The sequence below is a fragment of the Pseudopodoces humilis genome, chromosome 26, assembly GCF_049639895.1.
Source record: "Pseudopodoces humilis isolate 2021_Gansu_Grassland_sample_001 chromosome 26, ASM4963989v1, whole genome shotgun sequence".
NCBI lineage: Eukaryota > Metazoa > Chordata > Aves > Passeriformes > Paridae > Pseudopodoces > Pseudopodoces humilis.
Window position 1 is genome coordinate 2,125,605 of NC_142225.1, and position 27,576 is coordinate 2,153,180.

The window sequence follows — 27,576 nt, forward strand, 5'->3', positions numbered from 1 at the left end:
ATTACAGTGCTATGAAACAGGAGATAGTTAATTTTTTGTTCTACTGGATATTGTCAATTCTGGAATTGATTTAAAGGCTTGGGGGGGGGGCGCAGTTTGGGCATTTTTCACCTCCCAGGATGTTTTTGAGTATTTGGGTTTTCATATTTAGATTTCCCTCCATAGCCACTGCCCAGCACTGCTGGACTTTCTACCACCCCTTTGCTGCTCTGACACACGAGAGAAGAGGGCAGACAATTGCTCAGGTTGTTCACACATAGTTTCTGGGACACAGTGGGATTGTTGGGCTGTCTGTGAGGGTCCAGGAGCTGGACTCGATGATCCCTGTGGGTCCCTTCCCAGGGATATTCCCTGAATCTCCCTGAAAGATGCTTGGTCATACAGTTTAGTTGTGGGTGGTCCTGTGAGCAGCAGAGAAGTGGATTCTGATGCTCTCCTCTAACTCAAGATATTCCATGAGTCTATTCCCACATACAAGGCAGCACTCACAGGAGTTTCTGGTGGGACTGCTGAGGAAGGTTTCTCCATGGTCCAGGCAGCCAGGGGAGAAAAGCAGCCTGAAAGGGGAGAAGGAGTTTTCCCCCACTGGGTATTTTGGTAAGAACAGAGGAGGAGGCAGTGTTCTGGGTGCTGTTCAGGTTGCTGGGACTGAGATGACCCTTGGGGGCTCTTTGTGTCACTGTGCTGCCAGACAAAGCCTTTAAAAAAAGAAATGGTTTTGTTGTTGCCAAAAATCTTCCTTTGGATGACCATCACATGATGTGTTTGCAGCAGATTTTCTAAAAATATACAAATATAATAATGCTGACAATTTAGAATTAGGTTTACAGAACAAAAGTAATGAATTGTTACTCTTTTTTTAAATTCTCATTAAGAATGAAATGCTTAATTCAGTAATGCCAGTAAACTTAATGCTAATAACAATGGGCTTGAAACCCAGCACTGAACTGCTCATTAAGGCCTTCATCCTCAGCAGGTGCTGTCCAGAAAACTCAGCAACTCTGACTTGGCATTTGATGTTTTATTAGTGCTGTGTTTTATCTGCTTTGTCTCTGCCATGGCAGAGTTCTGCCAGGCGTCAGAGACGGCACCCGCAGGCCCTGCAGTCTCCATTCAGCCCAGGGAAAGACACAGGACAATTGTTCTGCAGGGGTGAAATTGGAAAAATTAATTAATGAGGAAATTGGTGGTTTATGTTTGAGAGAGTGAAAGAAAAACACTTGAAGCCAAAAAAGGCAAGCTGGTTCCTGTCCAGGGCAAAACAAAGCCAGAGGGAATGAGGGAAAGAGACAGCAAAGAGATCTGATCTGTTAGGAGATACAAAGGAGTGAAGTGGGTCTTAAAGATAGAAGTGGGAAGGAATTTTACTCGGAAAAAAAGGAAGCTGTGTCTCTGCATATGCTGGAAGAGCATTCCAGATCTGAGTGGCAGTGGTTAAAGTATCGTGTGTGAGGCTGCTCCAGCCCTGGCTGTTCTGCACCATCCAAGTGTTTGTTGTGGGACTGTAGTGGGTTAAATACTGGGGGCAGCACTTTGTGACAGCATGGCATAAATCAAGAGGGAAGAACCAAAACCAAGCAATGACTGGGAGCAGGGAACCTCCTGGTAAAACCTCAGGGTGGTTAAGAGGCAACGCCTGAGCTGTTAACTGGGAAAATGTTTTATTTCAGGCTGTACCATGTTACAGAGCTCATTTGGCCAGGACTGGGAGTCAAGAACATAAACATTTCTAAAGGGCTGTAGAGGTCTGGAGGAGTTGCCAGGAAGGTATTTGCAGGAACACACATGTGATCTAAAGATATCAGTGGCTTTAGACTTAGCTTTAAAAAAGTGAAGATCTATTGATTAAATAGATTTAACAAACCTCTCATTACTTTAAAATCTTTTTTCCCCCCCTCCTCCCAGGTGTGGGTAGGGGCATAACTACTACCATAAGCCTCTGAAACAGAGTTAAATACCTGAAGAAATGCCTTTTGAGCCTGAGGGACCTTGTTTGTGATACCAGATACAGGGATTTTAACTTTATTGCTTGGGAATTTCTCCCAAAACTAACAAACTGGATTCTCTCTCCAGCTCTTCTCTTAGGAAACGCCACCAACTCCTCACAGCACGGAGGCCCAGCATGAATGGGAACTGTGCTGGGGGCACAGAATGGTTGAGAAATCTGGAGTCCAGCTGTCCTGTGGAAAACAGAACTGTAGCAGCCCATGAGCCAGAAGAAAGTTCTGTGGTGTTAGGAGGTCACAGCCCTGCAGCTCCCAGGACTGAGGGTAAGGATAATGCCCTCAGCCTTGTAATCTTTAGGGGGGATTATTTTTTGGGCTTTAAGGGGTGTTCTGTTTTGGAAAATGTTCCAGTGTCACAGGGCAGTTTGCACTGTAGAGTATGTGCCCTGCCTGTGCCAGGCTGCTCTAAAGGACAGCAGTTCACAGCAGAGTTCAGCATCTTGGCAGGACCATGCCACGGGAAGGCCCTGGTCAGCCTGGAGTTGGCCCTGATCAGATTCACTGCAGGCACCTGGGCAGTCCTGTGTGCCCACCACGGACTGGCACTGGGCACTGCTGCCTTGCACCACTCTGGTGAGGTGTGTGCTGCTGCTCAGCTTCCTGTGGCAGTGCAGCCAGCAGCCTGGGTCTGTATTTCTGGCCTTGTTTAATTCCTGTGTTCCTGCCCTTTGCACCTGAATGCATCTTGCTTTAGCAAGGAACATTAAGCACCATGGTTCATCAAAACATCCAGCTGCTGGTTCAGTTCAGTAACAGCCTAGTTTTATGTCATATAACATCACCCTGACAGTTATGGCATCCTTAATTATCACATGAGTCAGTTTTCTCATTTCAGTAGGAAGTGCTACTGTGAATTGATGTTTTTCAATAAATTCTGTCCTCCCTTTGCAATGTTTGTTTGTGTCCCTCAGGTTTGGATTCTGAATGCCGACACAACACTTGCCCAGTAAGTCCCCAGATCAGTAGCATGCTGTCTGCTCCTGAAGAACCTCACAACTGCCATATCCCAGATGGAAGTAAGAGACAGCTGGAATATTTTAATACCCAGGAACGCCATGGATGCTGTGCATTGTCTTCAAGCAGCAGTTCCCAGACAGTAGCTCCAGAGAAAGTGACCCTGGTGGTGGATGGCACCCGCTTTGCAGTGAATCCCCAGATCTTTACTGCTCACCCTGATACCATGCTGGGAAGGTGGGTCACTTCTGTTACCTTCAAGGTACCTCAAGGCAGTCTAAATGTTTTTTTAATGGAATAAACATATCATGTTTGTTTTGTGATCTCATCTATACACATGATGACCTCAGTCTGAATTTGGCTGTGAGTGAGGCCAAGAATATGTGCCCAGATGGAGAGTTGGTAATTCTCTAGATAAGCCTCCCTTTGGTCCATGTCCATCAAAAAATGCACACTTTTAGCCAAAGGCGGTCTTCTTTTGCCTTCTCCCCAGATGTAAGCTGTACATCTGTCCCCAGCTGATAATCTTCCTCCTGAATGGGGAATATGATAATGCTCCATCCTCTCCTGCTGCCACCTCTCGATACTCACCCAAAAGAGAAGTTACTCCTGCTGAGGGGTTGGAGCCTGTTGCTGCACCAAGAAATCCTCATGTGCTGTATTGCCAGCATTTTCCCCCTCTCTGACCAAAGGGTCCTGGTGGGTCACTGACCCTTGCATGGATTAATGTGTAAAACAAGGCATCAAAAGCCATGTGGAGTTATCTGGTGTAGGTCAGTGCAAGGGCTTTATTGCCAGGGGATTTTCTGCCCCAGGACTGAATGATCTTTTCCTTTGGCTTGTTCCTTAGAGTGCAGTAGCCATAGTAACAGAGGCCAGGCCTCCCTGAGCCATCTCTTGTCCTTATTTACTAAGGAAGAGATTGGAGTGGAGGTTTAAGTTACTCTGTCTCTGTGTCACTGCTGGGCTTTATCACAGAACCAAGGAATGGCCTCAGCTGCCATTCTCTGCCATGAGCAGGGACACCTTCCACTATGCCAGGTTACTCCAAGCCCCATTCAGCCTGGCCTGGAACTTCCAGGGCTGGGGCAACCGCAGCTTCTCTGGGCAGCCTCTGCCAGGGCCTCCCCAGCCTCACAGGAAAGAATCTTTAAACCCCAGTGCACCTGTTTGTCTCTGGAATAAATGCATTTTGATGTTCTTGTGCACTTACATCGTTCTTTACCTCTTCAGAATGTTTGGGCCAGGCAGAGAATACAATTTCACCCGTCCAAATGAGAAGGGCGAGTACGAGATCGCAGAAGGGATCAGCTCAGCCGTGTTCCGCACCGTGCTGGTAAGGGCAGCTCTGCAGGTGGGGAGAAAAGAAAGGAACAATCTCTTCGTCACATGTGCACAGATGAGCCAGCTCCAGGCAGCTGCGCTCCCTGGGACATTCTGGTTTTACATTTTGCATTGTGATTTCTAAAGAAAAAATATAGCAGTCTTTGGTATAAGTCCACATTTCAGAAATTTGCTCATGTTTCCTTTTACCTTTTCTGTGTCCTGCTGTTGTAATTCCTGAGCTGTATCCTGACCTTGTGGTTGCATATAAAGATGTTATGAAACCCTGTGCCATGGAAAAGTTTTAACTGGAGCTCATTGTTATCAGACCCTAGAGGATGTGCAAAAAGATGTCGATTCTCAGACAAGCAGGGCTGTTTTACTGTACACAGAGCTATAGTTTCAGTATCTCTCCAGTATCAACAAAAGAAATAAAGAACTAATTAGGAATTATCATAGTCCAAGATGTTCTTAATTTTTTCTCTCCAAAAGCTGTCCTTTCATTCACAGGATTATTACAAAACTGGAATCATTAACTGCCCTGATGGGATTTCCATCCCAGACCTTCGAGACACGTGTGATTACCTCTGCATAAACTTTGATTTCAACACAATCAAATGTCAAGATTTAAGTAAGTATGGAGACAAACCAGCTTTTAGGAGATCATCTGCAGGGCGTTCAGCACTCTGATCCTGATTCAATGCAGTTCTTAATCTTATGCTTTAGTTTAAGCATGAACAAGTGGATTTCAGTGGAGCTCAAGTTGCATTTAAACAGCTTCCTTTTGGCTGCTTCAGTCCAAAGTGGAGTGACTGAATCCTTCAGAACACAGGCTCTTTGCTCAAAAAGCAAATTATAAACATTTTAGTCCCTTATTTTAACAGGGGCTGAGCAGAGCTTGCTGCTACTGCCAACAAAATGAAGGCTAAAAGCAGGATTATAACCCCTACCCAAAATGTACCAGAGAGTTGTGAATAGTTTAAGCTAAAGGCTGATGGGCAGAGCAGGAACCAAGGATGCCAAATCTGGAAAGTAGTAGAATTCCTGATCATGAAGGGATTTGATTTGGAGCAGCTTTTTTTGGTGGGCATGCTGGCAAAAACAAGTACTTTTAACACAGGCAGGTCTGTGAAACATACTTTACCAAAATGGGGTGTGTGGTATCATAACAGGCTGTGGGTGGAATTTCCTGCCCTGTTCTCTGGTGAGTGATCACAGAGAAGGCAGCAAAATGTACTTTCAAGGGCAGAGGTTGTTACTGGAAATTCAAGTTAAGTATCATACTGAATTAATTATTCAGTCTGTTACTGTTTCACTGTATTGATTGGAGCTTGGTGGGTTTTTAATGGGAATGGAATAGTTCTGCAGTGCAATTTGCATCCCATTGGAAATGCAGTCTGTACTTCTGACTTTGCCAGTTCTGGATCTGGAGGCTGTCGATGTGTCTGAACATATGTTGAGCATTTTGTCTGAGGAGGAATTCTGGCTGTGCTCTTGGATGGATCTGGGAAGTGCAGAGCTGAGGTATTTTCATGCTGTAGCAAAGCTCCTGTGATCTGTGTCTCCTCAGGTGCTCTGTTACATGAGCTCTCCAATGATGGGGCTCACAAGCAGTTCGACAGCTACCTGGAGGAGCTGATCCTGCCCATCATGGTGGACAGCGCGAGGAAGGGGGAGCGCGAGTGTCACATCGTCGTGCTGACCGATGAGGACACCGTGGACTGGGATGAGGATCATCCACCTCCCATGGGAGAGGAGTATTCACAAAGTACGGGCTCTGCACTCTGTTCCACACACACCCAGCCATAAGGAAAGGACACGTTCCCAAACTGGCTTCCTCCAGGAGGAGATGCTGGCACGTGGAGCCGTTATTTGTGTGCTCTGCATGAGCTGGTGCTGCTGGAGGCAGGATGCCTGGCTAGTTAGAACTGATCCCAGCACTTACTGCACTGTTCCTTCTGTTTCTGCCTCCCCCTCAGCCTTTTCCTGGCTCCTTAGTGAGGGAATATTCTTTGCTTTACACTCCCATCACCACCCAGTCTATCGAGACTGATGTGCATCTCTGCCCTCCCACAAGGAAGTAGAATTAATCCCAGTGAGGAAAACAGACACCTGAAGTAATTCTTGGAATCCACACCTGGCACAGCAGGGCATGTCAGAAGCAGGGAGAAGGTTCCTATTCTAATCACTCCTTTTATTTCTCAAGTCCTTTACAGTTCCAAGCTGTACAGATTCTTCAAGTACATTGAGAACCGGGATGTGGCAAAAGCTGTGTTAAAGGAACGGGGCCTGAAGAACATTCGCATTGGCATCGAAGGTAAAGTGCTGCTTCAGCTAGGGAAATGCATAACCAGGTGACTCCACAGTCAGTAAAGCCTGATTTCTTTTGGGCTCCAGTCATTTCCTAGTTTACTCTGTGTTTTACATTTATCTTTATGGAACTGGTTAAAACTCAGCATGTTTTTCCTCTACCTCTACCGTGTTCCACTGAAATTGGCCAGGGGGCTTAAAAATTAAAGGAAAGTAAAAAGTACATAACATGTATGAGAAGGACTTGTCTCCTTAGGAATGAGTAAACAGGAAACAGGAGTCAGATGTTTCCACCTGCTGATCCAGTCATTCCCTTAGGGAGCTTAGAGAATGCTGGGGTCTGTCCTGGGAGACTTATTTTTATAGTAGCTCTGTTTGCTCACAGAATGGCTGGTGCTTTGCAACGCCTGCAGACTGACTACACACAGTGCTGCACCCTCTTGTCAGAGAATCATGGAATTATTTAGGTTGGAAAAACCCTCTGAGATGATTGAGTCCAGCCATTAACCCAGCACTGCTAAGCCCACCACATCCCCAGATGCCACATCCACACATCTTTTAAATCCCTCCATCCCTAGTGGATGGTGACTCCACTACTGCCCTGGACAGCCTGTGCCAGGGCTGGACAGCCCTGGAAAAGAAATTTTTCCTAATATCCGATCTAAACAGCTCCAGCACAGCTTGAGGCTGTTTCCTCTTGTGCTGTCCCTGTTCCCTGGGAGTAGAGGCCAACCCCCTGTGGCTGCCCCTTCCTGTCCAGGAGTTGTGCAGAGCCAGAGGGTCCCCCTGAGCCTCCTTTTCTCCAGGCTGAGCCGCTTTCCCAGCTCCCTCAGCTGCTCCTGGGGCTCCAGACCCTTCACCAGCTCCATTCCCTTCCCTGGACACACTCCAGCCCCTCAATGTCATTCTTCTTGTGAGGGACCCAAAATTGAACACTCTACTCAAGGTGCCTCAGCAGTGCCCAGCACATGGGGACAATCACTGCCCTGGGCATGCTGGACAGACCATGGCTGGTACAGCCCAGGTGCTTTTGGCCTTGTTGCCCACTTGGGCTCATGTTCAGCCTTGACTCCTCATTTTCTCCCCACATAACCTCACGACATCCTCATAGTCCTCCTGATTTATCTGCCCCTTTTTCCTTCTCATCCTCACCAGCTCATCTTTTGGCACATGGGGATGACCTGCTCTGTAGCTTTAAGATTTCCTTCTTGAAGGATGTCCAGCCTTTCAGAACTCCTTTGCAAGGGAAAAGAGAGCAGTCTTTTGCAAGCCAATAATGCTAAATGTGGAATCTGAGCATTTGTCTACAGAGCTGTGTGTGTGTCCCACCCTGACCCCACAGTCACTCCTACTTGGATGTTCTAGAATCCCGTTGTCCCTTTGTGAGTGAGCACAGAAAGGTGCAGTGGAGCTGAGTGGCTGTGTCTGTGTTTCCAGGGTATCCCACCTGCAAGGAGAAGGTGAAGAGGAGGCCCGGTGGCCGCTCTGAGGTGATCTACAACTATGTGCAGCGGCCGTTCATCCAGATGTCCTGGGAGAAGGAGGAGGGCAAGAGCCGCCACGTTGATTTCCAGTGTGTTCGTAGCAAATCCCTAACAAACCTGGTATCGGTGGGGGATGATGTTTCAGAGGACCACGAAGTTATAATGCATCACCCCCCACAAGTGGATGAACTGGACAGGCTGAATGCCCCCTTCTCCCAAATGGTTGTTAACGATCTACCGGATTAGTGTGGCTCAGGGTGGAGAATCCTGCTGGATGTGGGAACCTCTTGCCGCAGTTTCATCCCAGGTGATGGGACACAGACTCCTGCAAGGTGCTTTATCCTCGTTCATGCTCTTACTACGTTGTCATATTTCAAGCATGTTAATAAAGAGCCACACTCCGTAGTCTTAATTGTGCAATCAAAAGCAACATCTCCTCAGACAAAAAGAAACGACCTGTTGTTTCTACTACAAAGGCTTCCGGACTGTGGGTGCTGAATATTTTATCTAAATTTCTGAAAGAAGAGCACAAGTGCGTAGAAACGTTTTGTTTGACATGAGAGAGGAAATTCTGGGCCTGTCAAGACAAAGCTTTCTTTTACCATTAGGCACAGCTTTGTGAGTCACAGAGGAGTGAACATCAAAGCAGGACAGATGATACCCTCTATCAACCAGCAGAAATGTAGCACAGTGTGACAGCGAAACCCTGAGCACGGAGGAATCTGTTTGCACTGCCACCTGGCTTTGGATCCAGCGTGGTGTACTGCTGCCCTAGTGAAGGAGGAACCAGTTCCATAGGAGGCATATGCCTGTTCACAGGAGTTCCCCATCTGTACTTCTCCATGAGATGAAATCATTGTTTTTAGGGATGTTTTCTGTTAATTTCAGTAAAATGAGTAGATCATGCTGAAGGAAAACCCAAGAGACTGTAGCTGATATTTTACCAATAAAATAAATCTGTTAATACTCAAATAGATGTAAGAAGCTTTCTAGAGGTGACTGTGCATGCTGAAGTTGAGTTGAGTTGTCTTCTCCATCCCCTTGCTAAGACAAAGCCAGTGGAGGAGCTCTCAGTTTAGTACCTGAGTAAAATCCTTGGTCTCATCAAACTTAGTCAGTCAGAATTGCTGTAGACTCTCCTAGGAGCTGCTGCTGAAGCTTTAAAAAGCCAGCTACTTTCCTCCCAATTTGGACTGACTGGACCATTTTGCTGACAGGCAGGTAAGAAATACCTACAGTAAACCAGCCCTCAGTAGAGAAAAATGTATATACCTGGGAACAGCACTTCTTTGCAGCACTGAATGTATTGTCCTGATCTATGTGAGGCTGTGGGAATTTGGGTTCAGGAACAGGCACACTCCAGGCTGGTTTAGCTCAGGTGGATTAGAGCCTCACTGGTCCTGCTCCTGCAGCACTGAGTTCCCTGTGGGAGTTCCCTGTAGGAACTGGATACTCCATTACTGCTTAACCCATGATGAGCACAGTTCTGCCCTTCCTCAGAATGGGGCTGCCTCAAAAAGCCATCCCTTCTGATGGCTGTGTAAAGGCTTTGTGCACCCAAACCAGAGTTGTTAAACATGGTGCTGGTGCAAAGAAAAGCTGAAACTATTCAAGAAGAGAGGGAGAGAGCTCCTGACAAAGCTGGACAGGTCAGTGCTGCTCTGGCAAAGGTGTTGGAACCTGGATTGCCTGGGTGTTGAGTTACCTGGTCAGACTTGGCAAAACTGAGGTGTAGGTATCAGTCTGGCCCTAGAAAGTTTAATCCTGTTTTGGCAGGGCTGCAACATCAAGCAAATTTGTATTGTTCTCCTGACTGCCAAGTTCATGGTAGATTGAGCAGTGAAGTTTGCTGCTGGTTGCAGCTAACGTGTTTGTGGTTTTCAGTGCAAGTAACATAACAGGATCAAGCAGAAATTTTCAGTTGCAAGTAACAAATCTCTGCCACAGCACATTTTAGTTTCCATTAGTATGGATACAAATTCCATTCTCTCAGTGTTTCTGTTCTTAGCTTCTTTTCCAAGTGCAGCAAATAGATCTCTTCTAAAAAGAAGTGCCTATAGGAAGATTTCAGGACCACCTAAGAGTTCCAGGTGTTCAGATGCCCAGATTCCACTTGACTACTTTAGAACTCCTCTCTGTGTCAGGGTCAGTAGAGAGAAGTGTCCTTTGGTGCCTGCACATCACTGGGGTGATGTGCAGATACTCCATTATTGCTCCAGATGAATTGCTATTTATGTGGTAGATAAAGGAAGACACATGGCCCGTGAACCTCCACCAGGGGCCAGACCAACCCCACTCCTTGCCTTGGAGATGAGCTGTTCCTGGGGACAAGCACAAGCACTGGTGAGCCCAGCACTGGTGGAACTTGTCCCTAGGCGCTGAGTGCTTAGCAGTGCTGGCTCCCTGGCTCTGTGATTGTTTTCCAGTGTGTATTTATTTCCCCAGCAGTGTCAGGTTTAAGAGTGTTGGTATTGCCCAGCTGAGCTGGAATTGGAGGTTTCACATGTTCTGCTCTACGGACTGAAGCGTGGGTGTTGTTCAGAGCTCCTCCTCAGGACTGTGTCAAGGCATCAGGTGCTGAGAATTGCACCTCAACGGCACCTTTTGGGATCTGACAGCTGAAGTACCATATCCAGCCAAACCAAATCCCACCCAGTGTGTCCCTGAGCCAAGGGATTCAGGAAATTTATTAAACTGCACCAGGCCCTCTTGGGAGTTCCAGACTGTCAGTGCCTATAGGAGCTTGTGGTTCCCTGTGCAATCCACTGGACCTTCAGCATGGGATGGACATATCCAGCTCCCATGACTTCCATGCAGTTTTACCACTTAGCCACTCTAGTTTATTGGCTTTCCCAAGTAATTACTCATTTTGGACTTTACATTTTTTTTTTTAGTAGAGTTCCATTGGAACACTGAATCAAATTTTAAAAGTGTTTGCTTTTCCTCCTCTCACAGTCACCTACTTCAAGTACAAGGTCAACTTTTGTCTTACTCTAGATGTACTGAAGTGCTCCTGTGCTGTGTATGAACCCCAGATGTATGGTTTCTTTTCTGTATTAAAATATAAATTATATGTGACTTGTTTGTCTCCTTTAAAAATGGTTTTAAATGTGGAGTAGGAGAACAGGCAGGGCATAGAGAGCTACAAGGTTTTTCTTCCTTGCTTCAGTAAGTAAGCGTAGGTTGTGATTCAGAAGTCTTAGGACTAGTTTGGCACCAGAGCCTGGTTTGGCAGGGAAGTGTTCCCACCATTTGGGCTGAGAGGACCTCAAAGCTCACTTCACCCCCACACCTCATTGCAGTGATGTTCTAAAGGCAGCACAGACAATGCTCCTTGACCCACAAACTGCAGCTTCTCTAACAAGCCCCAGTATTTTTGGTCAGTGCTGTGAAAAGTGATAATTCCATCTACTTATCTTCACAAAAAACAGCTTTGGAGCAGGTCTGGCTTTCATTTCCATCTTCAGCCTTGGATGTACTTCCAGGCTTCTCTTGGTGAAGTTTGGGAAGGGCAATAAGAGTTCAAGCAAGGTGGGATTTGTGTGAAGACCTCAGCACCATCCCCTAGCTGAAGCGGCTACAAGAAAAGTGGAGAAGGGCTCTTCATCAGAACCTGGACAAGGGGAATGGCTTCCCACTGCCAGAGGGCAGGGATGGATGGGATATTGGGAAGGAATTCTTCCCTGTGAGGGTGGGGATGCCCTGGCACAGGTGCCCAGAGCAGCTGGGGCTGCCCCTGGATTCCTGGAAGTGTGCAAGGCCAGGCTGGACAGGGCTTGGAACAACCTGGGATGGTGGAAGGTGTCTCTGCCCAAAGCAGGGGCTGGGAATGGATGAGATTTAAAGTCCTTCCAACCCAAACCATTCCAGGATTCCCTGATTCCTGTTTGTAGAACATAACATCCCAACAAGAGTGTGTTTACTAAGAGGATTTTATTTACACAACACAATGAGATCGCTCCATTAAAAGTTGACTACACCTGCCAAATTGTACAGTGCAATTTTGTAACAGCTTTTAAATATTTACAGAACACTTTTTCAACTTCAAGGTTAAGGCAGAGTCAGGGCACAGTGATAAGAAACACTTAGTGCAGCTTTGTGCTAGGCATGATAGAGAGATGAACTGGCAGCATAAGGTGTTCAGATCCATTGGAAATTCAGATTGGAATTACTTCTACAAATCCAGCAACTGCAGCTTAAAAAAAAAAATAAAAGATACTAAAAACCTCAAAACACAAAAAATGTAAAAATGTTTGGCTATCATGGGAGATGTAACAGTCATACAAAATCCTTACTGTTAGCAGTGAAGTATGGATCCTGGGAAGGAGACACTATAGGAGATGCTTTTTTCCCTAATGTTGATAAAAAACTGGAACAGGATGCAGGCTTACAATGAACCTGGGATACAGAACCTCCTGCTGCAAAGGTGTGTCCAACAGAACTGGGTTCAAAGATGTCCAACTTTTGCTGGAAGACAACAGGAATGAGGTACCCAACTGCTCCTTGTGCCTTTGAAAACTTCACCTTGGACTCCAGTGCCACACCTGAGGGGTCCCACTTCAAACACAGCACTAAAAATGCGCAATACACAGTACTAGAGAGTTGTTTTTTCACAGCAACTTAACTTAAAATTGCTTAGCTTCTTCATCTTTGGTATTTATAAATAAAAATGCTGGTCCCTTTCAGTAAAGGGCTAAGAATGCAGCTATTATCTATAATCATTTGCTCCTAATCCACAGCAGCTTCAAAAGATTTTGACTTTCATTTTTAGTTTAAGGCAGTAATTAAGCTGTTAGAAATTGAAAAAAAAAAGGTCTTAAATTAATTCCAATGGTTTATAAGGCAACATTTTCAAATGGCTAGAAGAAACTGCAGGATAAGGATGGAGCCGTTTGAGAAGTTGGTATCAGTCCTTGCAAAGTCAAAAGGGAGCAGATCTAGGGATGAGCTGATGAAAGCCTGATCCTGTAAGTCATTCCTTCCCTTAGCCCATTCATCCGAGTGAGCCTTTCTGACTACAGAGATCCTGGGACTTCTAATTAAGGCTAGTTTTGCATTTCAGCTTGGTAGGATCCAACTGCTGTCTGAACTGCTTATGGCAAGTCATAAACTCATAGGACAAGCACAAAAAGCACAGGGGTGGTGAGGGGAGGACCCTGACGAGTTCTGTACAGTACTGGCAGCCCACCAGTCCTTCAGGATGGCACTCAAGTCAAATGACATCTAGGTAAACATTGCCTAAAAGCACCTATATAAAAAAAAACTTCCACTACAAATCCATTTTGTTTCATTTTCTAATCAAGAAAGTCAGGACTAAACAAACCTGGAAGCCTTTTGTTTTCCTGTGAGACATCACTGGAGCTTTGTCTTGTCTGTACTCCAGAGTTAGTGTTCAGCACCAAGAGAAGTTTGCAGGAATCCAAGACAATTTGAATTGAGACACACTTGTAAAAACCTCACTGAATTGTATTTTAATTGTAAATTTATATATATTAATAAAATTGTAAATTCCAGGAGTGGAACCATGCAGGCCCAAGGGTTAATGCCACCTGCCCCTGGAAGTGCAGAGTTAACTACAAACGGGCACAAAGTAGAGCTTGTGGTTAGGAAAACAAATTAGGAAGAGCTCAGCTGAGGCAGAATCCTCCCTCCCAAAATGGTGTTGTGTTCTGAGAGAGGCTTAGGCAGGGAAAGGCACTTTGGGGCTCTCCTGAAGAGACCTTGATCAGAACTGAATGTACTTTTATAAATTAGAGTAGGCAACAATCAACAAGTGGACACGGTGGGTTCCACTGCCCCAAAAGTGACCCCATGAGGCACCATCCGTGTAACCCTCTGGGTACAGATGGTACAGCAAGAGCAGCTCTGTGAGGGAACACCAGGCAGGCCTCCATCAGCAACAGTCTGATCCTGTTCTGCTCAAAACCAACAGCAAAAAGGCCACAGAAGATGGATTTTGGCCTTTAAACCACTGAAGATGCAGCAGAGCTCAGAAGTGGCTAAGAAACAGCAGCAGCCAACCTAGGGAGCCTCAGGGCTGGCTTAACTCTGCTCAACTTGCCCACCAAGGATCAGCTTCCTGGAATTTCCCTCCCTCTGCTCTAATTCCAGACCCACTTGTGTGGCCAGCTGTAATTTATCTGCATTGTTTATGGATCCATCCTGACATACAGTAACCAAAAACTCAGCACTCAATGGAGGAAATGGCCCATTTCTCCTCTATTTAGGAAAGAAAAAGTGTTGCAAAATCTTTTAATTTAGAAAAAATATTAGATGGCTTGAGGGTCACTTAGTACCAGAAGTAAAGTGCACCAGAACTGGAGGCCACAGTGACAGAGCTGAGAAATGCTATTGAAGAGGCTTCCAAGGAACGTTATAAAAACAGCAATACAAAGTAAGGTTAAGGCAATCTGAGTTGTGTCCTTCTACTAGACAGTTTCCTGGAGAGTTGTCTGTCTCAAGCTTCAATTATTGCTTTGTTTCCTCTCTCCTGGAGTCCTCAACTACTGGGCAAACAGTGCTGGCAGAATTGGCAGAGTGAGTTTGTCACTTAATGCAGGACTGGATGCAGTCACAGAATCCTGTGCTTTGCAATGCCAAAGGGAAAGCTTGCTCTCATCTCCCAAAGGACTGGACAGTCTGGCAAAGAATATAAAAAAAAACCCTTGCTCCTGAAGCAGCAAAAGGTGCTGGCAGCAGAGATGATGCAAACATGGAATTTTTCAATGGGGCAGGAAAAAAAATCCTTAGTAGCAACCAGGTGTGTAACAAAACAGGGTCCTGAAGTCTTCTCCAAGAATTGATAGCCCTCAAGTTTTCTTTAAAAAAAACAAGTTCTTTTATGGGTATAAACCCAAAGTACAGCAACAGAATTCCATGGCTCAGAAATTCCAGGTAAAGCTGTGTTACTTCCCTCCTTTCATATAGGATGGAATTGCTCCTCGGGCCGTCAGGCCCTCGAAACGCTTGTAGGTGTAATTGATAAAAACCCAGTCTTTGTTCTTGTAGTCAGTCTCTGGGTGGTTGCTTGTTGCCACTGGGAAGACACAAAATAAATAGAATTATCCTCTGGAACTGCAGAGTTTATATTCATACAAAACACTGGATGAATGTTTCTAAAGGAAAAAATATCCTAAATGCAGGATGCAACTTCATGCTTCAAACCCAGGAAAGAACTGCTGGGACACAGGACATGGCACAAGCATTTAAAGCTAAAAGAGGGTAGATTCAGACCACAGAAAGAAATTTTTTACAATGTGAGCTGTGAAACACTGGCACAGGTTGCCCAGAGAGGTGGTGGATGCCCCAATCCCTGGAAGTGTTCTAGGCCAGGCTGGACAGGCTTCAAGCAACCTGGGATAGCAGCAGGTGTCCCTGCCCACGGCAGGGGGTGGAATAGGATGAGCTTTAAGGTCCCTTCCAACCCAAAGCAGGCTGGGATTCTGTTTTTAAACTCATGGAGCAAATGTGTGACTATGCTGTGATCCTTCAGAGATTCACACCAAAACAACTCCTTCAGTTCCACCTTTCCTTACCCCTACTCCAAGTGCCAGCAGGAATCGGCACCGAGGGGAACTTGCAGCATTGGGCTCTCCAGCCCTGCTGAGGTTTGAACTTTCTGAAAGCTCTGCTGCCTCTGAGAGCTGCCCTTTCTCAGGCAATTCCCACATCATTTACAAGGCAGCATCTCCTGGAACCCAAATTCCAGCTTGCACTCCTCCCTGCACCACAAGGCTTCCAAGCTATTTGGTCATGATAAAAAAAAAAACATCTAGTAAGATCTGACTAACAGGAAGGATTATTCTACAGGAGAAGAAGAAGGTTTACACAGAGAATCAAACAATCACTTACCTGTTGGTTTAAGGATATCAGATTCTGGAAATTCATCAAAGTTTGAGGTATCATCAATGCTTTTAATTTCTATTGAAATCGCAGCAGGTCTCTCTCTGCCAAGAAGAGCAGATGGAGCATTGAGATTTCAAAGGCAGACAAAGCAGGATTCAGCCACCTTCCATTTCTTAACAGAATCAAGACTGAAGGTACCTAAAACCTCAGCAAGCTTCAGAACAAAATGCTCTCACCCACAGCTGGATATGACAAAAGCCAGTCAGCTGCTCTATGCTGCAGACCAGGGCTGGCCTGAGCAGTCCCTAGAGAAGAGCAGTTGCTTTTCTGCAGAGCATCTTACCTGATGTGCTCCCAATCAACCCCTTCAAAGAATGGGTTACTCTTTATTTCCTCCACACCAGATGCACCAATTCTGTGCTCCCATTCACAGCAAAATCTGGGATGGAAGGAAGAATGAAAATGAAGGGAGAATGAAAACGAAAGCATTCCATGCAGAAATGGAACAGCTTTCTGAACTGATACTGCTGTCATTTCTTAACATATAAATGGAGCAGACTAAGAACTTCCACAGCAAAACCAACACACAAAGTTATGTATAGGAATGTCGTGTCCAATGCCACAGTTAAGATGTGCTGTTCCTTCACAACAGGTTAATGTGACCTTTCTATTTCAGGACCAGAGTAGAGCAGGAGAACATATAAAGCCTAAAAAGCCAGACATTTATATTTCTGTCCTGAGAATAGATACTGAAGTACAAATGAGTCAGCAAGCACTGGGATACATTTGTATGCTCCAGTGCATACAAAGGCAAAATCACTGCTGTTGCAAGAAGTCAGCTCTGTCAAAAGGGCTGTGTCCTTCCATGAGAAGCTTGCAGGCAAAATAAGGAGCAGAAACATTTTGCCAGAGCAGTAGCACTTCCATGGGAGCTCCTTTTTAGCACAGTTTAGTCAGGGAACCACTAAATGGCCTGAGAGACAGAAGTATTTGACAAGGGAGTTCAGCATTTGATGCATGTGTGTAACAGTTTGTAGCATATGGGTTTTTCCATATGAAACAAGCCATGAGAGGCACAGAATACAGAGACAAGACAAGAAAATTAGAACTGTATTAACTGGCAAACCATGGGGCTGGCACCTTAAAATAAGATCCTTTGCTTTATCAGAGATTGGAACCTCTGGAGGAAATGTCAGGGTTTCCTTCCAGTTCATCACTTTCTTATACGTCTCTTGAGGAGTCTCGGAACAGAAAGGTGGGTAACCTGAAAAGAAACAAAAATACAATCTTGGATCAAGCAAAATTAATTCCTGAAATCATAATACATCTCAGAGACCAGGCAAGGAGTGGACGCTCTGAGAACTTGACCCCAATCACAGAAATAGGCTGCCCAGAGCAGCTGTGGCTGCCCCAGCCCTGGAAGTGTCCAAGGCCAGGTTGGACAGGGCTTGGAGCACCCTGGGACAGTAGAAGCTGTCTCTGCCCATGGCAGGGTGGCACTAGATGAGCTTTAAGCTCCCTTCCAACCCAAACCAGTCTGGAATTCTGGGATTCTATGAATACAGCTGATGTCCAGCTCCACCATTCCCACCTACAGCCCTGCCCTGCCTGTTCCTTACCAATCAACATCTCATACATGATGACCCCCAGGGACCACCAGTCACACAGCTTGTTGTATCCAGTCTGCATAAAAACCTCAGGAGCAATGTAATCTGGAGTTCCCACCGTAGAAAAAGCCTGGAACAATAACATCAGTTATGCATCTGCAGGGAAAACTGCCTGACATAGACATGGGAACTTACACAACAGTGGTTATTTTGAGGAAGATGCCACACTGTCTCTGAGATCCTTTAGCAAAGGTGTTTAAACCCTTTTTTCCAAGATACGTAGAGACAAAATCAACATCTTCATGGGAGAGAATCTTAAAATAACATGAATAAAACAGGGAAGGGTATTACTGTGCTGGAATGGGTCACCTTGGAATGGGTCAGCAGCCCTTTGTGAGACTGGAAGTGGCAAGAACTGAAAGTTTTGGCTGGGAGACTTCAGATATCCCCGTAAGTAATTATGGCAGCGCTATCACTAGCACATATGGCACCAGCATATGTTCAGCAGATGGATGAAGGACAAACTAGAGTAATTCCTCTTCTTTTTAAAAAAAGCCTGAACCTTTTCCTTTCAGGACTGTCCATAACTCAGATACATTGAAAACTTCCATGTAAATCCACGTTCCATTTGGATGCAACAACGCAGCAGGAACATTTCCAAGCAGGTGGAACCCACTCACCAACTGCCGGCGATTCCTCTTCCAAGTCTCCGCTTTCCTTTTGGAATTCATGTTCTGGAAAGCTGAAGGAGATTCAACAGCTGTGACTGAATCCTACTGGTCACCCAATATATTTTAACCCCAAACTATTACACTAAAGATCTCATTTAAGATGTGTGTCAATACCCCAGACCTAAACCTCTCAGCAGCTTCCAAACCTATGAAATGTGGGCAACATCTAACAGAGCCTTTCAGTAGCAAACCAGGATTTCAGGGTTGATGTAACTCCATGATCCAAGTTATTCCCCTCAAGAATAATCCTGGATACTCAGGGACTGTGCTGGTTTATTAATTTCAGTAACACTTGAGATCCAGCCAGCAGCTATTAACTCAGCGAGTTCTCATTTTATTACACATGCAAAGGGCTACAGCAGAGTTTGTTTCAGAGACAAACTTCTGGAAATGAAAATGGGTTTAAAGTAATTGAAATGATTTTTAGTTTACAGAAAATGAAAATCCACCTCAAGATGTAAAGCTGATTATTAGACTCCTCACTGCAGCCACACCCTCACACTGAAAGGAGTTGTTTCAGGACCCAAGAGCAACCAACCAGATACCCTTTGGAGCCAAAGAACTTACTGAAGTCACTGGGAAGACTGTGATTCAAGTTCCTGTAAAATTCCGTCCTGTGGGCTTTCTTCAGCCCAGTACACAGACCAAAATCTGACAGTTTCACGTGACCCTAGAAATAAACAAAACAAAAATGCAAAACCAATATGAAACATTAGCATAGTAAATCACAGCATCAGCAAGGTTGGAAAAGAACCCAGCAGCACCATCAACACCTCTAAATGATGTCCCCAAATGCCACATCCAGATGCCTCTTGAACACTTCCAGATATTGTGACTCCACCGCCTCCCTGGGCAACTTACTGCAATGCCTGACCACTCCTGCAGTGAAAAAAAAAAATCTAATATCTAATATGAACCTCCCCAGCACAACTTAAGGTCAGTTCCTCTCATTCTTTCACTTGAGACATGGCCGAAGAGCCTGACCCCCACCTGGCTGCACCTTCCTGTCAGGGAGAGCAAGAAGGACCCCCCCTGAGCCTCCTTTTCTCCAGGCTGAGCCCCCTCAGTTCTCTCAGCTGCTCCTGGTGCTCCAAACTCTTCATCAGCTCCATTCCCTTCTCTGGACATGCTCCAGCTCCTCAGTGTCCTTTGCCTTTCTTGTTTAAACCTAGGACTGCATGTGTACAGGGAATGAAGCCATCAATACTTCCATTGCTACTCCACAGAGAAAGCCCAGTGACAATTTACTTCAGGAAACCTCTGCTCTGCAAGTTCTCAACTACTTCAGGGTGAAAGGAAACACCTCCAGAGGCAGCTGCAGTCCCTGGGTTGTGTATTGGCCCCAAGAGATAAAAAACACCCTCAATTCAGTGAGTCAATCTGTCCTGGTGCATAATGTGACCACACTGACTACGTGCAATTTTTAGAAGTGTATATATGTAATATACCTCTTCTTCAAAGTCTTAAATGTATTCATGTCTAGATATAAACATTCTGAATTGGACACACTGCTTGGAGAAGCTGTGGCTGCTCCAGCCCTGGAAGTGTTCAAGGCAAAGCTGGACAGGGCTTGGAGCAACTTGGCACAGCAGAAGGTGTCCCTGCCCATGGCAGGGGGTGGAACAGGATGAGTTTCCAGGTCCCTTCCAGCCCAAACTAGTCTGTGATTCTGCAGTAATTCCAATAGTGCATTACACCGTAGTGGGAAGGTCTTTATTTACTGCTGGCAAACTCTTCCCAAGAAATCTTGATTTTAGGCAAACTTGGAGTGAGCAATAGGAGGACACTGAAACAATCAAGATTTCTGCAAAGTGCCTGCAATAACCAGGTAGCCTGGCCAGCCCTCAGGAGTACAGCCTGATCCCAAGGGAGATTTTCCATGCTCAGCCTGGCTACTGGAACAGCCACGTCCTTCACATTTGGTACAACCAGAACTGGCAAGTGGGAGTGGAACACATGCGAGAGGAAAGGGAAGCAGCTTTTCCTAAGAGGGAACTGAAACCACATGCTTTAAACTGCATCTGAAATAGCCAAAAATAGTTTAAACAGCTGTCAGAAGAGCTCAAGGTCTGAGTGGAGCTGGGGTCTTTCCTGGCTTTTGGGGATTTTCCCTGGCAATTTGGCAGATATGCCCTCAAAACGGCTAAATAAAGAAGCACCATCTTCTTCCACAACTGTCAACACCCCTTCAGGTCAGTATGAACAATCACAAGGCCTCTTTGCTCCTCCTCAGCCAGTGGCCAGCCCATACCTTGCTATCCAGGAGGAGGTTGTCCGGTTTTATGTCACGATGGATGAATCCCAGCTGATGGATGGAGTCAATGGCGAGCACGGTCTCGGCGATGTAGAACTGCGTCTCCTCTTCTGTCAGAGTGTCCTTCTTCATCAACAGCGTCATCATGTCACCTGGAAACCCCCCAGAGGTGAACACACGGGCTCCACTCTCACTAAGTTTGAAGACATTTATAGAAAAAAGCTATTTCTGCTGCATTCAGCTAAAACCAGCAGGTTAGAGGTTGCCTGACCTGGATATGCTGTGGCTCTACAGACAGACAGGGCATAGCAAGGGTACGAACTAGAAGAATATTAAAGCCAAGTGTAAACACCTGCAGCTCAAACAGGAAACCTCAAGCCTGCCAAACACCTCAGTGCCCTAAAAAGCAGAAATCTTGGTCCCTCACAGATGTACAGTACAAACACCACTGCAGGGCAACCACGTACACTCTAGTCCCAGACTTTGTAATGAAGAAAAATTATTCCCCAAACAACAGGTGAGCAGCCCTTGCATTCCAGAGTTACCTCCAGGCAGGAACTCCATGATCAGGTAGAGGTTTAGCTTGTCCTGGAAACTGTAGAACATCTTCACAACCCACAAGCTGTCTGCCTCCACCAGGATGTCCCGCTCTGCACGGATGTGGCCAACCTGGACAGACATGGTACATTGGATCAGTTTTATTAAATGCATTTATTTCACAGGCAATTCAATTATTGTTCTGAACAGTATCAAATACTGGAAGACAAAAGTCAAACTTCTGCATAAAGGCAGAAACACTGTCAGAACTTCAACATGTGGTTGATTATATACATATCTTTCATACCTATTATATATACACCTAGTAACACTACACATTATATAAACCCTATATACAAAAATCTCAGTTCTTTACAAATATACCTAATCATTAAATCTCTTGTTGAAAACACAAGAGCTTCATCCCAGTGATGAACAGGTGACTGTCCCACATCAGTATATATCCAGAAGTACTAGCAAATGAAAGCCTTAAAAATGTCAAATGCTGCTGCTTTATGTCTCTGAGTTTGAATTCTAGCAGTTGTATCTCTGATATTTTTATCTGATCCTGTCAGTCAGAAATGCAGCAAAACACCGGCCTTGAAATCTGCATTGAATCATTTGCACAGGAATTTGTGTTGAAAGATCCCACTAGAAAAGAAGTCCTTGTGAATTCAGAGATTTTTCTGACTTATTTCCTCTATAAGAAAAGATGTAAAAAAAAAACCCAGAATTTTTAGCTACTAAACTAAAGCACAGATGCCTTTTCGTCCTATGCACACACCACAGTGACCTCCCAGAGTGACACACGGTACAATTCCTGCTCGGGGTGTTCCTCACCTGCTCCTTCTCAAGCATATCAGCTTTGCGTAGGATTTTCATGGCATAAACGTGCCCCGTGTCCTTCTTCTGGACCAGGCGCACCTGGGGGCACACAAAGATTGGATCAAATCCAGCATTCCCAGCACAACTCATGACAAAGTTGGGTATCAAGCCCTCGGCTTCCATCTCATGAAATCATCTCAGATTATAAAACACAAGAAGCATTACAGTGCACAGCGATGGCACAAAGTCCTGCTAATTAATGCTAAGAGCAGCAGTTATTTTAACAGAGAGGATGCTGATTCACACCTAAAGCAGGTGCCAAAGCCCCTTCTCTGAAGAGACTTTGCAAGGGCCCTCCGTGTCTCCCTAAGTCCAGCCCCAGAAGTTCACCTTTAAAACCCACTGCAAACCTGTATTTAGCTGCCCATCAGGTCCTTTTCAACATCATTCCATTTCCTTTAAAGCACAGGATGTCTTGAACCAGAATTTAGTAGGTAAAAAGTAACTGCACATGACTGCTGAGCTGAAGTCAATCTATGGTTGTTACACTTACCTTTTGCTTGTATAAACCCAGCAAGTCTTTAACAAACACCAGAGCCAGTTAAAACACTTTTTTTTTTCTGGACTCACCTCTCCAAATGCTCCTCTGCCTATTACTTTTAGAGACTCAAAGTCCTCCAGTCCAAGCCTGGTTCTCTTCAGGCGAAGGAACTCGGTCTCCTTTTGTGCATGTGCCGACCTCCTGATTCTTTTCTAGAGTTTAAGAGACCCCAGTGAGAGTTCTGCAGGTGGGTTCCACAGGGACCACAGCAATTCCAAGGAAAGATCCCAGATCTCCATTTAGAAAAGAAAATTTCTGGTATTTAACCATTAAGGTAGTTTTTCCATATTCATTACCTCTTCATCTTTTAGGCCTTCTTCTTCCATCATTTGTTCTAGTTTCTTTTGTCTAGACCAGAGACAAATTAGAAAAATAAAGGTTGAATCATTAACCCTGCTTTTTAAATCAAGTTTTAAAAACACCCAGGTTGAATCATTAACGTTGTTTCTTAACAAGGTGCACATACCCACAACCTCTGGTCTGTGCCAGCAAGTTACAAGTGTAAAGATGTACAGGAGAGACTCAGGAAATTAATTTTGTAGAATCTACTATCCAATTTTATAATTCCAACCTTACCCTCTATGATTTTAATAAACTAAACCTGCCTTGAGTTTCACAAGTTATTCAAGTGTAGATTTTTGCTGTACACAAATACAAATTGAGAGATCTGGGTTCTGTTCTTATCTCTCTGACAGCTGGGCAAGTCACTTCAGGTCAGGGCCATAAGAAGCATTTAAACACCAAAATTTCACTTATTCCAGGGAAAACTGGTATTCAAACACATTTAAAATTTCTCTGCATCTCAAACTATTCACATGCAAAATGAGAAAAGTTATTTTAGATTTCCTAATCCCTGAGATACTCAAAATAGTTGGGAAGAGGAAACCTGTCTGTACATGTTCTCCCTCTTAAAGAATCAGAAATATTTACAGCCTTATTACAAAAGGATTATTTGGAAGAAAAGAAAGGAGGAAGCAGGACTTTGGAAGGGGAATGACTTCAGGGGACACTTGTAATGATCATCCTCTGGGAACCTTTTCCCAGTGCCAGTCATATTAACAGCTGGCTGAACTGGGACCAGTGCTTTGGGACATTATAAATGTACTAAAAAATTCTTTCTCTTTCTGCAAGTCATTCTTTGCAAGATCCTCTTCCTGTCTCCTGAGGCTCTCTGCAGCTGCTGTGACATGATAATATTTGAGGTTATCACTTCAGAATTGGTCACAGTGAAAATGCCCTTGCTCAAGCACCAGTGAGCCCTGCCCAGTCATCCCAATCCATACTCAAAACAGAAACTCTAGTAGCAAAGTCTGTGCAATAAACAGAATTAAATGGCTCAGCAGGACTGAGTGATGCCAAAGCCACACTGAATTTCCCCCAAATATCTCTAACAGGGTCAAGGTGCACTTCAGGATACAGTGTCAACACCATTTAAACTCCAAATTACACACACACAGACATCTGTTGTTGCAAAAAACATGTAACTTATAAAGTCCAGTCTGTTTGTTCAGACAAGGTCTTGATCCTAAACAGAAAAAAAAAAAACATTGACATTTTGGGAATACAAAACAGTGGTCATAATAAGTAAATAAATTTTAAAGGCAAGAGCTGTGTGAAGAGAAAGAAATGAATTAAATGAGAGGTATTTTCTGTCTGAACTGGACTTCAGTTTCTCTTTACTCATTTGAAGCTTTGAAGAAAATATCTTTGCATGTTAATATTTATTTCTGAATTGCTTCCTCATTTCTGCAGCTCTTGTACTGAACAGGCATTGGGGAGCTCCTCAGGGAGCTCGTTACAGGTTTGGCAGTAAAGCCAAACCCACACTGAACCACTTTCCAAATTCTGGTTATAGACTCCATGGCAAGCTGGGAGAACAGCAGAAGTCCCAGTGCTACAGCTTGAGGATATTCAGCAAATTAGAGGAAGCTGAAGGAAAATCACACAGCTCAGTCCAGTCCTTTGTTCTAGTGGACTGGAGAACTCTGAGAGGTGCCCCAGGTGCAGTCAGTCACAGGCAGCACTGACTCCTCACAACACCCCCTCCCTGCCTCCTTGACTGTCTTCCTGTAGGTCCTGCCCATGGATCAGGGCAATCCCAGCACAAACACTGAGCAAGGATTGGGAGCAGCCCTGGGAGAAGGACTTGGGGGTGCTGGTGAGGCAGAGCTGGACATGCCCCAGTCCAGACCCCACTGAGCCCTGGACTGAGCCCCCAGTGTGGGCAGCAGGGCAGGGGGGATTCTGCCCCTCAGCCCTGCTCAGGTGAGAGCCCCCCTGCAGAGCTGTCTCCAGCACAGGAAGGACCTGGCGCTGCTGGAGACAGTCCAGAGGAGGCCACAGATGTTCCGAGGGCTGGAGCCAAGCTGGGAGGGATGGGAATGGTCAGCCTGGAAAGGAAAAGGCTCTAGGGAGAGCTCAGAGCCCCTTCCAGTGCCTAAAGGGACTCTGAGAGAGCTGGAGAGGAACTATGAACAAGGCCCTGGAAGGACAGAACAGTAGGGAATGGGGTCCCACTGCCACAGAGCACAGTTAGGAGGGATATTGGGAAGGAATTATTCCCTGTGAGAGTGATGAGGCCCTGGCACAGGGTGCCCAGAGCAGCTGTGGCTGCCCCAGCCCTGGAAGTGTCCAAGGCCAGATTGGACAGGGCTTGGAATAAACTGGAATAGTGAAAGGTGTGCCCATGGTAGGGGGTGAAATGGGATGAACTTTAAGGTCCTTTCCAGTACAAACCAGTCTGTGATTTTATTATTTTTGCTTTGAAAACAAAATTCATTCAGTATAAATTTTGGCTCTTATCCAATATGGAAGGGAAACAAGAAGGATTTTTACCTCATCTCTCGCTCCTCGTGCTGGGCAATGAGGTTGCTGTAGAAGTTTTCCAATGTCACCTTTGTCATGGTGACTCTCTCCTTGGTGTGGTTACTCATGGACGAGCACGGCGTTGGACCTGTCATGGCCATGGCTGGTAGGAAAGAAGGGAGGAACATCAAACATTATAAATGACAAATAATCCTCAAACACAAGCCCAAACCCATTAACTGATGCTTAATCACAGAGTTCAGATTTTAACAACAAATATCACCAGTCTAAGCTAAGCAGGGAAAAGTCTTACAAAATAAAAGGTACAAGTCAAACTTCCTGTTTTGAACATTTTTGATCTGAAATTAGAGGGAAGGAAACTTAAGAAACTTTGTGCCTCAAAAACCACATTTTCAGCCACTAGTGCAAATGTTTATTGCTCCCACCACATTCTATCTTTAATGAATGTTCAAAATTCCGGAGTATCACACTGAAAAATCTAATCCAGAAGTTATTCTTCCCATAAACCCTGCGGAAATAATTCCACCAGTTGCCTACTGGCTCTTCTGCTGTGAAATTTATCTAAATCCTGAAAGTCATCCCAATAAGAAAGCAACTGAGGAATGAGTGAAAAGGGCATTTAGTTGCCCTTAAACACTTTTACTAGATGTTTTCTCATGGAAATTTGGCCAAATCCAGAGAATCACTGCCTTTGAGCAAGTTGTCTTTTAAAAATAGCCAAGAACTCAAACCCTAGTGAAAGTATCTGACATATTTATTTCCAAGAAAAATATATGTATTTTAATATCCTTTCTATTTCTGAGAATACAGGATATAAATATTGGAGTTATTAACCCCCAACCAGCAGCAGCTTCAGTATATTTAACACCCCATCCCTATTTCCTGATGTGCATAAAAAAAACCCAAAGATTTCAAATGTACAACTATGCCTTACCCTGGGCACCACCTAACTCACTGTAAGGTAACAGAGTTTTGCAACTATTACTAGAAATTGCGGACAAAATAGGTGAGACACTTCCCCTTTTTTACAACCCCGGGTGCTGCCAACACACTCGAATCACTCTTTCTGTTCGTTTTTTTGCAGATTTTACGAGGCATCACCACGGGGCCCCGCAAACCACCTCCCTCCCAGACAGCAGCTACGTGTGTGCTGCCTCTACAAGTTCCTCGTGGGACAAGAGCTGGTGAAGATCTCCAGCTGGGTGACTTTTGAGATGGAATTATGTCTTTGTGTGAGGTGGAATCATGGCTTTATGGAAGAGCAGCTCAGTGACACACACGAGTGGGGGGGGGTTCACACTCTGTGAGTATCCCTGGTATGGGGTTACACCCCCAGAGGTGAGTGGTTACACCCCCAGAGATGGAGGGCTGCACCCTGAGCTGGTGAGCAGGAGGTGTAAAAGCCATGGGCGGTTCTCACTTCATAGAGGACAAACCAGGAAAATTACCTGACAGAACGGGGTGCGGGGAGAAAACGGAAAAGGGAAGAAAAGAGAAAGTATCCGTGCCAAACCACCTGTTGGTGCTCGGGGCCCCTTCCACGGGGATGGGCGCTCAGAGCCCAGCGGCCGCCCTGGGGGCCGCGGACGGAGCGGGGCTGGATGCTCCTCTCCGGGGCTCGTCCGGGGAGGTGGCACCGGCACGGGGGTGGCGGCCCCGCGGCCCGAGCGGCGGAGGGGCCCGGCAGCATCCCCGAGAGCGGACAAAGGGGGCCCGAGGCACCAGGAGAGGAGCAGGGGACCCCCGCCGGCCCCGGGCCCAGCCCGCGGGACGGACCCCGGCCCACCGGACCTGAGAGCTCGGGCTGCCGGGCCCGCTCCGCTCCGCTCACCCGGGGAGAGCCCGCGGGGAGGGACGGAGGGAAAGAGGAGGGCGGGGAGGGGATGCGGAGCGCTGGGCGGGGGGCGCCCGTGGGAACAAGGCAGGAGCGGCTTACCCGGAGCCCCCGGGAGGGGCGGCAGGGACTGCAGGCGAGGCGGGGTCCCGGCGAGGGGGCTGCGGAGAGGCGGGTGGGGGGCTCGGGACCACCGGAGCCCCCGCGCCGCTACGGCCGCCCCCCGCACCGACAGCGAGCCGGCCGGGACGGGCGGCCCAGGGACCGCTAGGGCAGCGCAGGCGCCCCGAGCCCGGCCCGCCCCGCTCGGGCGGGGCCCCGAGCCCGCCCGCCCCCGCCCTCAGCGCCTGCGCCCCGCTCCGAGCCGGGCCCGCCCGGACTGCGGGGACACCGCGGCCGAGGGGCTGGAGGGGACACGGCTCTAGGGACCGCGGTGCAG

At 46.1% G+C, this 27,576-nt stretch overlaps 2 protein-coding genes across 5 annotated transcripts in view; one reads left to right on the top strand and one right to left on the bottom strand.

The window, feature by feature from the left end:
• KCTD20 (potassium channel tetramerization domain containing 20) overlaps window positions 1-11,155 on the top strand; it is a 29,598-nt gene extending 18,443 nt beyond the window's left edge. For 3 of the 4 annotated variants that reach the window (XM_014258948.2, XM_088066969.1, XM_005530157.3), the window contains 7 exons: window positions 2,074-2,270; window positions 2,918-3,197; window positions 4,194-4,296; window positions 4,794-4,914; window positions 5,854-6,051; window positions 6,490-6,600; window positions 8,031-11,155. In XM_014258948.2, the coding sequence (XP_014114423.1) occupies window positions 2,123-2,270; window positions 2,918-3,197; window positions 4,194-4,296; window positions 4,794-4,914; window positions 5,854-6,051; window positions 6,490-6,600; window positions 8,031-8,323 (1,254 nt within the window). In that variant the 5' untranslated portion in view covers window positions 2,074-2,122 and the 3' untranslated portion in view covers window positions 8,324-11,155. The remainder of the gene's footprint in view (window positions 1-2,073; window positions 2,271-2,917; window positions 3,198-4,193; window positions 4,297-4,793; window positions 4,915-5,853; window positions 6,052-6,489; window positions 6,601-8,030) is intronic. The other variant, XM_014258946.2, reaches the window with a different exon arrangement.
• Window positions 11,156-11,993: 838 nt separating this feature from the next.
• STK38 (serine/threonine kinase 38) lies at window positions 11,994-27,396 on the bottom strand. The gene is made up of 14 exons (XM_005530155.3): window positions 27,240-27,396; window positions 25,313-25,445; window positions 22,774-22,825; window positions 22,507-22,629; window positions 21,892-21,975; window positions 21,060-21,183; window positions 20,512-20,666; window positions 18,828-18,930; window positions 18,210-18,271; window positions 17,542-17,659; window positions 17,063-17,186; window positions 16,266-16,361; window positions 15,929-16,023; window positions 11,994-15,113 (listed from the first exon to the last, which is right to left on the bottom strand). The coding sequence occupies exons 2-14, from the start codon at window positions 25,441-25,443 to the stop codon at window positions 14,983-14,985; spliced, it is 1,398 nt and encodes a 465-aa protein (XP_005530212.1). The 5' UTR covers window positions 25,444-25,445; window positions 27,240-27,396; the 3' UTR covers window positions 11,994-14,982.
• Window positions 27,397-27,576: the final 180 nt, after the last annotated feature.